The sequence below is a fragment of the Colossoma macropomum genome, unplaced genomic scaffold (assembly GCF_904425465.1).
Source record: "Colossoma macropomum unplaced genomic scaffold, Colossoma_macropomum, whole genome shotgun sequence".
Lineage (NCBI taxonomy): Eukaryota > Metazoa > Chordata > Actinopteri > Characiformes > Serrasalmidae > Colossoma > Colossoma macropomum.
Genome location: NW_023494801.1, coordinates 521635 through 537064, shown reverse-complemented (window position 1 = coordinate 537064; position 15430 = coordinate 521635). Strand labels below are relative to the sequence as shown.

At 40.0% G+C, this 15430-nt stretch overlaps 1 protein-coding gene across 4 annotated transcripts in view; it reads right to left on the bottom strand.

Moving 5' to 3' along the window:
• Positions 1-228: 228 nt before the first annotated feature.
• Positions 229-15430, bottom strand: part of LOC118821442 (prolyl endopeptidase-like) — a 33776-nt gene continuing 18574 nt past the window's right edge. For all 4 annotated transcript variants that reach the window (XM_036590046.1, XM_036590048.1, XM_036590047.1 and 1 more), the window contains exons 10-16: positions 14045-14242; positions 12740-12843; positions 11882-12018; positions 10264-10358; positions 7285-7416; positions 2678-2834; positions 229-896 (exon numbers count right to left, since the gene is read on the bottom strand). In XM_036590046.1, the coding sequence (XP_036445939.1) occupies positions 602-896; positions 2678-2834; positions 7285-7416; positions 10264-10358; positions 11882-12018; positions 12740-12843; positions 14045-14242 (1118 nt within the window). In that variant the 3' untranslated portion in view covers positions 229-601. The remainder of the gene's footprint in view (positions 897-2677; positions 2835-7284; positions 7417-10263; positions 10359-11881; positions 12019-12739; positions 12844-14044; positions 14243-15430) is intronic.

Genomic DNA, 15430 nt, shown 5'->3' with positions numbered 1-15430 from the left:
ATGGATTTACAGATGAACAGATGGATGGATGAGTGGATAAATGGACAGATAAATGGATGGCTACATGGCTAGATGGACAAATCAATGGATAAATGGATAAGTGGATGGACAGACGATGGACAGATAACTGGATGGATGGACAGAGAGATAATTGTGCTGTAATAGTAATTTAGGCTCATGTAGTAGCTACATAACAAGAAACTAGCTGTATGATAAGAAACAGGAACATACACTGAAAAATGCAGTGTTTATTGGTGTGGTTTTAAAATAATGTGTAAAAAGATATAAGAAGTTACAGAATCTGTTACAGTATCTTTTAGACGCAGCATGTTAAAACGATCCTGTTCTGAACATTCAAGACTTTCTCAGAAGAAAAGTGCTGATCAGTTCCTGATTTTTGAACAGTTCTGAACGTGATCGTAAGGCAGCGATGTAGATCAGCACTGACTCAGACAAAGCTGATTAATAAAAGCACAAAATACTCAAGAATTTCTTTAGAACGTCTCACTAATTACAGAACTTTCCCAGATCCCAGATCCCACACCCTTTAACCTCCCTCTCCATCTCCTCTTTCCCGACCTTTCATCCCTCACTCCTGCTCTCACTCCTTCCAGCTAAGGCCGAGGGTCTGGGCTATAAAGGAGAAGATATGCGTGTCCTCCAGGATGGCCTTGGCGGTGGGCTTTCCCGCTCCGTGGCCGCTGCGCGTGTCCACCCGAACCATCAGAGGCTGTTTCTGTCCGGGTCTGCGGCCCACGCCGTGCTGCAGAGTGGCCGTGTACTTCAGAGTGTGCAGTGGAACCACGCGGTCATCATGGTCCGCTGTCAGCATCAGCATGGCCGGAAAAGGGGGACCCTTGCTGTCGGCCGACGGGAGGTTATGGAGGGGGGAGTACCTGCAGGAGTCGAGCGAATGGTAGTCATTAATCATTTAAAGTGAAAGTCAGCTTTGTTGTCATTTCTTTTGATGTGTAGAGAGAGGAGCAGAACGTAGGTTCTCCAAAACACAGTGCTACACAGAACAGCAGCACACAGACGATAAATACAGATGTTATACAAACACTACTCTTCTGTATCATATACATTATGATGTATGCATCTCTAACACTGAGCAAAGGACAGTAGAGAAAATAGACCAGCTGGTTTCTGTAATGTATGTATTTAGACGATATTTAGATTTAGGAGCCTTCCCGCATATCTCTACTGTCATCAGCTGAACAAATGCGCTTTAACATGCATACTGCAAGTGTACTTACTGTACCTCCACTAGATACACCTTAAAGTGCAGTTACTGTAACTGTTAACTTTAATACAGTAACTGATGCTATTTATTGGTGTATTTATAGTTTTTTAATATATAGTTTTTGAAGTGAAAAGAAGTAAACAAACCCTGCAAATCGTTAATGCAGCTACTTTATATTTAAGTATACATTTATAAATACTTAAAAAGCAGAAAAATAAAATAGTATTTGTGGCATGTGCAGAAACAACCTCCTAAGTCAGTACTTAGTAGAGCCCCCTTTGGCAGGATTTTGAGGTTCACAGTGGATCACTGTGTAACCATTTGCCTAGAGAACCCACTAGGTAATTAGCTACAAATCAAATGAGGGGGATATCATCTGGGATGGTGTAAACGCTATGGTGTTTAGTGTTGTAGAAGCCAGCTTTTTTCAGCTTCAGTGCCACAATTGCTTTCAGAATTTGCTGAAATTTAGTGGATTCCATTCTTCCATCTATCTAATGTTTCCTGAGCCCCTGGCTGCCACACAACCCCAAAGCATAGCAGATCCATCCCCATGCTTAACAGCTGCCACGGTGTTCCTTTCATCAGATGCTGCTCCTTGTTTTCTCCAAACATTCCTTGTTGCTTAATTCTGCATTCACACGTTTGTGGTAGATGAACGACCAGCAAACCAGATGTTCCTTTGTTTTCAACTGAATATTCTGGCACCCTTTTTGAAAAGTGTTCTATATAGCACCAGAAGGGTTCCACCATTGTTACAAGCCAAAGAATGGATGTAGGTTATAGAAGTGTGTAATAAAACTTTGGCCATTTAAGGGGTTAAACAGAATCTGCATTGTACAGTTTTGGTTGGACTTCAGTTCATGTGAAGTGCAAAGAAGAGGTGAAATCAGTGATATAGAGGTTTTGCTTTTCAGTCTGGATCCTATTCTGTACGTCACCTGTGGAACAGTAATGTCATGTGTGCATTTCACTGGTTTCACTGTTCTGACTGCATTTCAGTGGGAAAAATCTATTTAAAGCGCTGCACAGTGTAAAGCAGCATAGCTGTGCATTCATTACATTTTAAAGGTGAATGTATTCAATTCTGACTCAGATTCAGTGTTTCAGTTTAAATGTAAACCCTTATGTTGTTCAGTAAAGAGGCGAAGAGAAGTGAAATCACTGTAACAGAGGGTTTGTTTTTCATTCTGGCTCGTATTCTGCATCTTACTATGGAACAGTAATGTGATGTGTGCACTGCATTTCACATTCCCCCACTGTAATGACGGGTTTTCAATTTGCCAAAAATTCTTCTCCATAAATGATGAGTATTTTTTTAATACCTGCTTTACTAGTAAAACTTAGTAACTCCTGTTTAAACACACAGCTGGCCCTAAAGCCTCAGTACAGAGCCACGGTGCTTTAGCGGTTATGAAAGAGGTTTGTTTGTACTTGATGAGCCATTTGAACTGCTCGGGGTCATCCGCACAGCCGTAGTCGGTGGTCCAGGCATGGCCGATGGTGAACTTGTGGAACTTGAGCATGTCCATCACCCCCACCTCAGCTACGACGCAGCCGAACAGGTCCGGACGCTGGTTCACACACGCAGCTGAAACATACACACCTTTACTTTAACGTACATTAACACAGAGCAAACGCAGTCATGGGACAGTGATGCATCTAAAGGCTTCTGCTCAGCTCAGCCAATCAACAACGATCATTTAAAAAAGCAGCTTAGCAAACAATTCAATTTACATAATTAACTTTTTCCCGTTCTGATATATTGCCATATATGCACACATATCATAAAGGGACATGCAAAAATTTTAAAATACATGTACATATATGTAGTGTCCATATACTTAAGTACACATACATACATAAATGAATTGAATACACCCCAGTACTGTTTTAATTGTTGCTTTATTATCTGTTTACCTTTAAATATTAAATTATTTAAATGTGTTGGGGAACAATATTTTTATTTATTTAATGTTTTTGCCTAGCTTCCACGTTTTTAGTGTTATGTAGCTACGTAGTGGAAGGAACAAAGAAGACGCATAAATATTTTATATCATATAACATTAAGCTAGCATATGTGAGTAATATATGTCATCCATATGTGAAAAATGTTTTCTATCATATTTTGTTAAATATGTGTTACACATAGACTGTATCTTTGTATATGGTGACATACGACTAAAAGATATGTCTCATATTTGAAAATGACCAGTTTCAAAAAAGCTGGCATATATTTCACATTTATGTCCATATATGACAAATATAAGTTAGATAAAAGAGAAATCCATATATGTTATTATACAACGGTTAGTTTCGGCCACGCGAGCTGATTGGTTGAGAAGTGTTCTAACTGTGCTGTTGTTTCACCATAACATCACGGGTTTCTCACAAACACTATCACTCCACTGAGACGCTGTTGCTAAGCAACGGCTTTGACAGCTGTAGGAGACGCTCAAGACATTTGAACATTTTCACTTCTTACTTTGCCACAAACAGAAAACGGACACTTTTAAGATCACATTTGAACGACAGCCGATTTGGTCAGACGCTGAAGATGAGACGACACTAAATTCCCAAACTGTCAGTTGGTCTGTGTGGAGCTGGAGAACGAACTGCCGGCTGAGCAGCGAGTGGGCGGAGCTCGTTACTCTGACGTAGCAACAAGCTGCTCGTTAACGAACTATAATTTGGTGAAGGAACTGCGAACATTAAAACATATTAAAACGCCGCGTTCACGGCCCAGTTTATTAATTTATTACTGTATTTATTTAACTGTTGTATTAAAGCAGTAGAACACTCGAGGAGTGTGTTATCGCCAATAACATCACGGCTGTGATGATCTACGGCGACCAAATCACAGCCGTGATGTTATTGGCGATAACACACTCCCTCTCGGGTTCTACTGCTTAAATATAAGTCATATATTTGTAAGCCATATATTGCCATATATCAGATTTCTGTATGGGTTGCCTTACTCCAGATGTAGTTGATCAGCCAAGGCATGTTTTTAGCATGAAGTGTGTTTCTTTAGTTTTAGCGCTGGAGCTACAAGGCTGATGTAGCTAACAGGTAACGGACGTCGCCTGCCTAACTTCTAACGAAGACCAGAGCAGACAGGACGCAGATAACTTTTTAGGTACCTTTATTCCAGCTTCCATTCTTTTCAGGAGACTCACTTTTAGTTTCTCAAAGAATCTGCAGACACACCTCCAAAGTTTATTCAAGTGTGCTATTAGTATCCTTCTTTTAAACTAGAAATAAGTCAGTATGTGTTCGGTATACTTTTATGTACTTCTCAGAGATATGCTAAACAAAGTTATACTTAAGTACACTTGGCTTATACAAGTATACAGAAAAGTTCAAGTAAGTATAAAGTAACAGCACATAATGGCACAGTGGGTGGCGCTGTTGCCTCACAGCAAAAAGGGTCTGGGTTTGATTACCCTGCTGGGTGACCAGGGGGTGGTGACCTCTCTGTGTGGAGTTTGCATGTCCTCTCCGTGTCTGTGTGGTTTTCCTCCCACAGTCCAAAGACATGCAGTCAGGCTAATGGACATATATCACTGCTGTCGGAGGAAAATCTCCATTGTTTTTTGTTTTTCAGTTTTTGACATAATTTGAAAAAGCCTGTGGCTCTGTACTTTCTGTTTAAATTTCATGATGAAGGGACCAAAAGAAACGACCCAAAGTGACTTGGAAAAAAATCTGGTTCCTTTGACTTTCATTAAAATAAAGTAGGTTTCTTCCTTTTCCTGTAAAGTTACCATTTTTGAGATATCACATTTTGTTCTGACAACAGCGATATGTTTACTTATGATATACTTCAAATTATATTTTAATAAACTAAAAAGTGGACCAATTTAGCCCCAAGAAGTGAAATAGTACACTTACAAGTATACTAACACATAATATTAGTGAACTACTGTATGAAGTATACTTGGGAAATATACTTGTTAGGGTTAAAAGTTGGTAGTTAAGAAATTCAAAATACATTCAGTGATGCTGAGGCTGGGCTGTTGGGTGTCCAGTCCACTGTACATCCAGTAGTGTAGTATGACGACTATAACAGAGACGTTATGAAGAAGGAGATGGTCACTAGTTAAAATACGAATGGGAACGATCGTAACGCTCAACATGGCAGACCCCCCCCACGTACTGCTCCACAGTAGCCAGAACAACCCGAAAAAAACGAATTTCTTTGCATTAATGAGCCTATTTAACTATTTATGAGGTTTTTGCCAGATTTTACCGGTGATTTCAAATATGCTTTTTAACTGTAATTTGACCTTCAGTTACATTTCAGAGTGTAAGTCATTTGACTATAATTATTATACACTGCGCTGCAGTCAGCATCCTCTGTCCTCAGCATACTAGATGTTCACTTTTGTCGGGGAAGCCAATCAAACATAACTAGAAAGTAGGCTTACTATAATGGACACTGCTGAAAAAAATCATAAAAACCATTAGAAGTTTCTACTGGTTCCTGGTGGCATCCAACAGTCAGTAATGGTATTCTGTACTTTCCTGATGGGTTGATATTACAGTGTAAAAGACTGTGTTTAACAGCTGTTCTGGAGCTGATTATACATACATTTGATGGTTATTAATTGATGATTTAATGGATATAAAGGTGTTTCTAATGGCAGTAAATGAAACCATGTCGAGCTGTTAAGGAATCTCAGATGACACTCAAGTCCCTACACTTTGTTGTGCTGGTGCAAATATTAACCGTCATGTTTAACATAAAATAATTTCATGCTATTTTAATTTGCATGACTGGCACAGACCCTGAAGGTGCCATATGGTGGGAGTGGCTGCTGTCAAATGGCCGACTCTGCTGTTTAATCTGCTGTGTAACGGCAGGCCGACAGGCCGACTGACTGCTCGCTGACTGAGGCGACTCTAATGAGTGATGATACTGGGCTGGACACACATGCAGCTTTGAGGGACCTGCTGTGCTGACGGACGTGGTGAGAAAATGCCAGCTGTGCTGTTTGTGGTTGTGTTTATAGCAGAAGTGAGTCAGATATGAGGAATATGAACGCAGCAGCAGGAAGTCAGTCCAAATTAAATCATTCAACTAAGCTTTTTACCCTTAGTAGGTCCTACAGGTGTCTTAGAAATACATGTGGGTCATTTTCATCTTTGGTATGAGTAGAATACATACAGTGCAAGCCTTAAAAGGGAACTTCGCTGATTTCTCAAAATTTCTGCATAATTAAAAGGTTAAGAAGTAAACAGAGCGGTTCAGAGCGGTTCAGAGTGGTTCAGAGCGGTTTGGTGAGAAACTTACAGAGTCAGAACTGTTCACAGTGGTGGTGATAGGAACCAGACGTCCACCTCTAAAAGCTCCCTCACAGAAAGTTCCTACATGAAATGGTTATGAATTCACTGCCTGATGACTGAGATGCTGCAAGGTGGACTGACATGGTAAGAGTGTCTAATAGAGTGGACAGTGAGTGGACACAGTGTTTAAAACTCCAGCAGCACTGCTGTGTCTGATCCACTCGCACCAGCGCAACACACACTAACACACCACCACCACATCAGTGTTACTGCAGTGCTGAGAATGACCCAACATCAAATAGTACCTGCTCTGTGAGGGTCCTGTGGGGGTCCTGACCACTAAAGAACAGGCTAACAAAGTATCAGAGAAACAGATGGACTACAGTCTGTAACTGTAGAACTACAGAGTGAAACTATACGGTCAGTGGAGCTGATAAAATGGACACTGAGTGTAGAAACAAGGAGGTGGTTTTACTGTTATGGCTGATCTGTGTATCTTAATACTCAAATGCTATCATGGCTAAGAATGAACAGAATCTAAAGGGGGGATCACGCATGGTGTAATTTGTGCCGTTTTGACGAGCCCCTCTTAGCTGTCATTCATGGATGGTATTGTTAGAGTCTCTGGGTGAATGCTCCTCTAACACTTGCTTTTCATATTCCCCTTTTTATAAATAATAATGGCTGTAATATTGTTCAGATTTCCATCAGGAAACAGTTGTGAGGAAGAACGTTTGTGTGTTCTAACTCACCCACGAGTAACCCCCCGTTGGAGGCTCCATTGATGGCGATGCGGCTGGGGGTGGTGTAGCCCTCCTGGATCAGATACTCCGCCGCACTCTGGAAATCATCGAAGCAATTCTGCTTATTCCCCAGAGTGCCCGCTACAACACACACACACACACACACACACACGCACACACACACACACACACACACACACACAGCTTTACCATTCTGACAGTACACTACACACAACAGTACTCTATATATGTAACAGCGCATTAAAAATATAACAGTACACTGTAAACATAAAACAGTGCACTGTATATGTTGCAGTATATAATATATAGTGTATGTATCACTACATTCAGTTGGTAACAGCGCACTTTATATGCAACAGTGCACTGTATATCTAATAGTATACTGAATATTTAATAGTACATCATATATGTAATAGTGTACTATGTGTGTATCTAATAATATACTGTATGTCATAGTACTTTATAAATACTTATAATTATAATAATTTATAAATAAAACAGTACACTGTATATGTAACAGTACGTAACATATAGTGTACTGTTAATAAATAGTGCCACAGTACATATATAGTGAAACAGTACACTATACAGTTATTGTATATGTAACAATACACTATATATGTAACAGTACACTATGTATAACAGCACACTATATTTGTTTAGAGTACACTAAATATAATAACAATATACTATATATAAGAGTATATGTAACTGTGTAACTGTGTTAATAAAATATTACTGCTCTTAATCAGAAAAAAGGATTAAAGGACAAAAAAGGAACTGTAAGGTTAGAAGGCCTACAAAACAGAGTAAACTCAAAATATTATTCCAGTTAATAATTATGCTCAGTTCAGTCATTCTGTAAGCAGATCAACTATTTAAGATGTGATTAAGAACTTTATGGAGAAAACTAAAAAAGTAATCACTGAAAACCTAATTGCAGCACAGTATCATTATTACAGAATTAATATTGATATAGTTATAATATTGCAGAATAGTATCATTGTTGGATCATTATTATAGGAGTAATATTATTTTTTCACAGAAATCCATGACATGACCTCACAGGCCTCAGTCGAGTTGATGTGAAATGACCCCAGTGTCAGTTTAGTCCACCAAAAACACGCAGTTACAGCAGCTTAGAGTAAAGAGACAATTGTTGTTCCTTAGCACCTGGCGGTCGGTGGAACGACAAGCATGGTGTAAAAATGTGCTGTTGTCTGTTATAACAACAAAGATAGAGCACGTTTCAGTCAGTTTTAAACTGTGGGGCTGCGCTGATCACTGCTCAGCCAGCAGGGGGGGCACTTACACCAGCAGCCACACCAGAATCCTGCTTTAAACACATTGCAGAAATGTCCGGATTTGTTACTTAAAATGCTTAAAATTTGGTCAGTTCACTTTAGGGCAGGGGTGTCAAACTGAATCACTAAAAGGGCCGTATTAAAAAATCTCAACAAATCTGAGGGCCAGCTGTGTTTTTATTTTATTTTTAACATTTTGTCACAACCCCAACTGGCCATATTCAAAATATGCCAAAACTGCAACAGCAAAATAGGCACTGAATACTTGAACTATTCAAAAATAAACGAATAAATAAAAATTTACAATAAACATAAATTGTTTTATATAAAACAATAGGCCACAGTAGCAATAGATAACTGTTAGACCTCTTTAATGTCCCCAGGAGGTGTGTTAAAAACCTGCCTATTTGCCAGAACTAGACACCAGGGCACCTTTTCTTTTTGTGTAACCACTGGCCCAAAGATTGTTACTGAAGGGGCTTAGAGTGCACATTTTGTTACAATGCATGCTGGGGACTGTAGTGCAGCTCAGGGTGAGACAGGCTAATAATAATAGAGAATTAAAATAATTTTGCGGGCTGGAGAGGATTGTGCCACGGGCCTGTTTTGGCCTGCGGGCCTTGTGTTTGACACATAGGCTTTAGGACAAAGCATGTTCTATATTGTATACAATATTAAATTCTTATAAAAGATTTTCAATGTGGTCTCAACTGTATTTTATAATTATAATAATATGCATCATATTTGTCACTAAATGACTAAAAATACCATTTAAAAATAAGAATTTAATATTATGTACAATATAAAACGTGCATGGACCTGAAGTGAGCTGACCAGATTTTAAGCCTTTAAAATAAGTCGAAGTCAAATCCAGACATTACTGCAGTTTAAAGCGGGAAATAAACAACAGAACGTTTTAGAGTTTTGAACAAAAAAAAAAAAAAGTTATGAGAAGTAAAATGAAGAGGACACTTGAGGATCCTGCACTATTTTTAGGTCACAATTTAATTTGAGCAAATTTGAACAAAAAAGTCAGATTAGTTTTTGAGTTTTATTTCTATTTTTGTGGTTCATTTTTTTAAAAACAATTCTTAAATTTATGTACAACGTTTTAAAAATTCTATGTTTCACTCAAACTGTAACGCTGATAATATTATTCTTAATTAAAAGCCTTGTATTAAATTTAAAAAACAAACAAGAAGCATTTTTACTTTCTTTCTCTCTCCTTTTTTAATCTCTTGCTTTCCTTTCTTTCTTTCCCCTCCCTCTTATCTTTTCCACCTGTTTTTATTTTTCTCCTTCTTCTCTCTCTCTCTCTCTCTCTCTCTCTCTGCTCTCTCTCTCTACTTTCCTTCTCTCTCTCCTTTTTCACTTTTCTTTCTTTCCCTCTCTTGTTTCTCTTTTTCTCTCTTCTTCTCTCTCTCTCTTTCCTTTCCTTCTCTCTCTTTTGCTTTTCTTTCTTTCGCTTTCCTTCTCTTTCTTTTTCTAACTCTCCTCCTCCTCTGGACCGGTCAGCTGCAGGTGAGCTGAGTCGTGGTTTCTGATGACTCCTCTGAACCTTGTTGGTCTTTTTTGATCTGAGCCTTTTATCTGTGATCCTCCCTCTTGGGGACATTAGGTCCAATAAAAGGTCAGTGACTGATGAAGTGGTGAGGGGTTGTACCTTTGTGCCAGGTCTGGCCGTACTCTCCGCCTCCCCTGATGTTGGCCACGGCCAGGATTCCCCCCAGGTGCCGCACGAAGAGCAGGTTCGCCGTGCTGCGCACACACACACACACACACAGAGACACACACACACACACACACAGAGACACACACACGCACACAGAGACACACACACGCACACAGAGACACACACACATGCACACAGACACACACAGAGACACACACACACACACAGAGACACACACACGCACACAGAGACACACAGAGACACACACACACACACAGAGACACACACACATGCACACAGACACACACAGAGACACACACACACACACAGAGACACACACACGCACACAGAGACACACACACGCACAGAGACACACACACGCATACAGACACACACAGAGACACACACAGACACACATGCACACACATACACAGACACACACACACGCACAAAGACACACACAGACACACACAGACACACACACACACACACACACACAGAGACACACACACGCACACAGAGACACACACACGCATACAGACACACACACACACACACACACACACACATGCACACAGACACACGCACACACATACACAGACACACACACGCACAAAGACACACACAGACACACACACACACACAGAGACACACACACACACACACGCACACAGACACACGCACACACACACACACACGCACACAGACACACACACACACACACACACACGCACACAGACACGCACAGATACACACGCAGACACACACACACACACACAGACACACACACACAGATACACACGCAGACACACACACACACACACAGACACACACACACAGACACACACACACAGATACACACGCAGACACACATACCAGTTAACTTTAACCCATATCACACATTTACAACACACTCTGTCTCTTTCTCTCTCTTTCTCTTCTTCTTTCATGCCTCTCTTTCTTTCTTTTCACCTCTCCTACTTTTTCTTTTTTTCTCTTTCAACTTCTTTCTTTCTTTCTTTTTCTTTCTGTCATTCTCTTTCTACCTCTCTCTTCTTTCTTTCTCTACATCTTTCTTGTTCTCTTTCATTTTCTTCTAATCTCTATCATTTCTCTCCCTCTCCTCTTTATTTTTCTCTTTTCTTTTCCTCTTTCTCTCTCTGTCTGTCTCCATTGTCTCTCTTTTCTATCTCTCATTCTCTCTTTTCTTTTTCTACCTCTCTTTCTCTTCCTTTCTCGCTCTTTTCTTTCTTTCTCTCTCCCTTTCCCTCTATTTCTTTTTGTCCTTCTCTTTCTTTTTCTATCTCTCTCTCCCTTTTTTTACCATTTAAAATTCTGATTCAGTTGTGAATAATTTTTTAAAAATACAACAAATACACAAATTCACACACGCTCAGATGTGTCTGGAGGAAGTTTCACACAGTGGTGGAAAACAGACCATGAGCTTTTTTGCTGTTTACATTTTAAAACAGTCCTAATTAGATGTTGGTGTTAAAATGGGTTCATGCATTATTGAACATTATAATAATCGATTCTAAAATCGTGCAGTTCACAGTGCTTCACTGCGTGGTCTTTATAGTGACCGCAGTGTCCAGTGTGTGACCCTCACTTGAAGTACGGCTGAATGGAGTTCTCGAAGCCTCCGTATCCGTAGAGGAAGACCGGGTGGGAGCCGTCCTTCTGTATGCCACGGGCGTGAACCAGGAACATGGGAATCTTAGTGCCGTCCTTACTGGGGTAGAACACCTGTAACACACACCAACGGCTCAGCAGCACCGTTCATCATTTGTTTACTGGCCTATCAGCTTGTGTACTATTATTATAAGACCTTTATCTAATGAACAGAATCGCTCTGATGTTGGCACAAGTGTCCTGAAGTTGACGTGCCAAATGCACTGAAGCGTGAGGAACAAAGAACAGTTCAAACACTTCCAAGTAACCAGTAATTACACTGAGGTATGGCACGGACTGCGCTTTTTCAGAGAATGTTGGCTCAGGCTGGAGCGTGCTGGGCTTAAGGCCTGACCGACTCTCTTAAAAAAAAAGGTTCTTCACCGGGTTCTTTAGTACAGACAATAGTTCTATATAGAGCCGTGAACACTCAAAGAACTGTTTGCACACTTCAGTGGTTCTTTGCATGGTGAAATGGTCCCTCAGATTGATGGAGAGTGGGTTGTATCTGAAAAAATATAGCACTAGAAAAGTTGTTCTACTGTATACAAGCTTGACATCGTAACAATAGCAGAACCCTTTTTTGGTGCTATATAGAACCACACATTCTCCATTTCACTATGCAAAGAACTCTTTAAACATGTGAATGTGTATTTGAGTGTTCATGGTTCTATATAGAACCATTGTCTCTACTAAAAAATCCTTGAAGAACCATATTTTTAAGGGTGTAGAACCACAGATGCGTTCTCTAATATAAACTGTGATGTTGGACAGGTGCGTGCATGTGCAGTCCTACCTGGCTGGTCTGGTAGTCTGAGGCGTGAACCCCCTTCACCTCCACCTGTCTGAAAACAGTGGGCTCGGCGTCGGGCTCGCTCAGATCAAAGTGATAGATGATTCCTGCAGCAGATACACAGTGTTTATTTAGTTACAGACCATAAACACAGAATCATATCAGCATGGATTCAAGCAGGAGACACGCAACACACGCCTGTCAGACAACACGCAGAGCACAGACAGCAACGTGGAGAACACTGGGCAGCATGTGACTGATCAGACTGGCCAGCAGGGGGCGATGGAGTGTGGGTAAAGGTGGGGATATGTGGGAGATATGCAGACAGACAGACAGGCAGACTGACTGAATGACAGGCAGACAGACAGAAGTTTGGTAGTGTGTACTGAATAAAAGTAGTGTGTACTGAAGTACAGCAGTGTGTACTGACGTTCGGTAGTGTGTACTGAAATATGGTAGTGTGTACTGAAGTACGGTAGTGTGTACTGAAGTATGGTTGTGTATACTGAAATATGGTAGTGTGTACTGAAATATGGTAGTGTGTACTGAAGTACGGTTGTGTATACTGAAATATGGTAGTGTGTACTGAAATATGGTAGTGTGTACTGAAGTACGGTTGTGTATACTGAAATATGGTAGTGTGTACTGAAGTTTGGTAGTGTGTACTGAAATACGGTAGTGTGTACTGAAGTTTGGTAGTGTGTACTGAAATACGGTAGTGTGTACTGAAGTACAGTAGTGTGTACTGAAGTACAGTAGTGTGTACTGAAATATGGTAGTGTGTACTTAAGTACGGTTGTGTATACTGAAATATGGTAGTGTGTACTGAAGTTTGGTAGTGTGTACTGAAATACGGTAGTGTGTACTGAAGTATGGTAGTGTATACTGAAATATGGTAGTGTGTACTGAAGTTTGGTAGTGTGTACTGAAATACGGTAGTGTGTACTGAAGTACAGTAGTGTGTACTGAAATACGGTAGTGTGTACTGAAATACGGTAGTGTATACTGAAATATGGTAGTGTGTACTGAAGTTTGGTAGTGTGTACTGAAATACGGTAGTGTATACTGAAGTACAGTAGTGTGTACTGAAATATGGTAGTGTGTACTGAAGTTTGGTAGTGTATACTGAAATATGGTAGTGTGTACTGAAGTTTGGTAGTGTGTACTGAAGTACGGTAGTGTGTACTGAAGTTTGGTAGTGTGTACTGAAATACGGTAGTGTGTACTGAAGTACGGTAGTGTGTACCGAATAACAGTGGTGTGTACTGCACTCCTGTATGTGAGTGTGCAGCAGTGTGCGGTTTGTACCTGGGGTGGTAAAGGAAGTGAACTTGTAGAAGAAGTCAGAGTGTTTCTTCTTGCAGCTCAGGCCCACCACCGTTCCCACATCCAGCGGCAGGTCACGGATCCACGTCCCAGTGGAAAGCTCGTACAGCTGCAGGATGTCTTTCACATCATGCACGTAGTTCACCAGCAGGTGGTGCTGGTTCACACACTGCACGAAACCTGGAGGGGTTAAAAACTGAGGATGGAGCGTTATCAATTTAAATACACCACCCAATCATAATCATACTGCTTCAAATAATACCAAATCTGATAACCGTGTACAATTAGCGCCTTTTCACAAACGGATGGTGTAAGTTAATAGTGCAGATGTGCGTACGAGTGAGTGTCAAATTCAGAATTCAATATATTACAGAAACGATGGTGTCTCAATTCTACACATTTCTGAAACACCCAAAAATAAAGCATGGCTGAAAATGTGCCTTATATCAATATGTTAATGTGTCCATTTCAGTCTATTGAAATATTCATCACTATAAAAGTAAATGTGAAACATAAGTTGTGCTTTTTTCACAAGCTAACATGCTAGCCCCAAGCTAACACACTAGCCACAAGCTATTATACTAGTTTTGCCACAATGATACAATATGTGCGTTGTGTTGTTGTATCCCTATTCTTTACAGATCCAGTCATATAGGAAAGTTTATGATTGGTCAAATTATGTGTTTTTTTTTGTTTTTTATTTGTGTTTAAATAACACACTTAAATATAGACTTTTTCTGCTATTTTTAGCGCCTAATTATTTATTTGCTGGGTTTAATGATTTTATGATATTTTGTTAAATTCAGTAAATAAACAGTAAACGTGCAGAAGTGTGTTCTGTAGAGCCCATATATCAAACACAAGGCCCGTGGCACAATCCTGTTCGGCCCACAGAATTATTTATATTTTCTATTAATATCAGCCCATTTCACCGTGAACCGCACTACGGTTCACAGAATGCACTGCTCCCATCCCCTCCCCAGCAACAATCTATGGGATAAAAAAAAATTAATAAATAAATAAAAGTGCCAAGTGTCTCATTCAAGCGAATGGGCAGATTTAAAAAACCTACTGTACACTGGGGACATTTAAAGAGGTTTAACAGTTTAACATCTGCAGCTAATGTAGTCTATTATTTTATATAAAACAATTTGTTTTTATTTACATTTTGAATAAACAATGGCAAACTGCAAAGTAAAAATAAAATAAAAACACAGCTGGACCACAGATTTGTTGAGATTGTTTCATATGGACCTTTTAGTGGTTGAGTTTGACACCCCTGCTGTAGAGGATGTGTAACTTATTTACACTCAGAAAATAAACAACAACAAACTTTTGCATATAGCTGTCTTGCTGTGATCATATTTT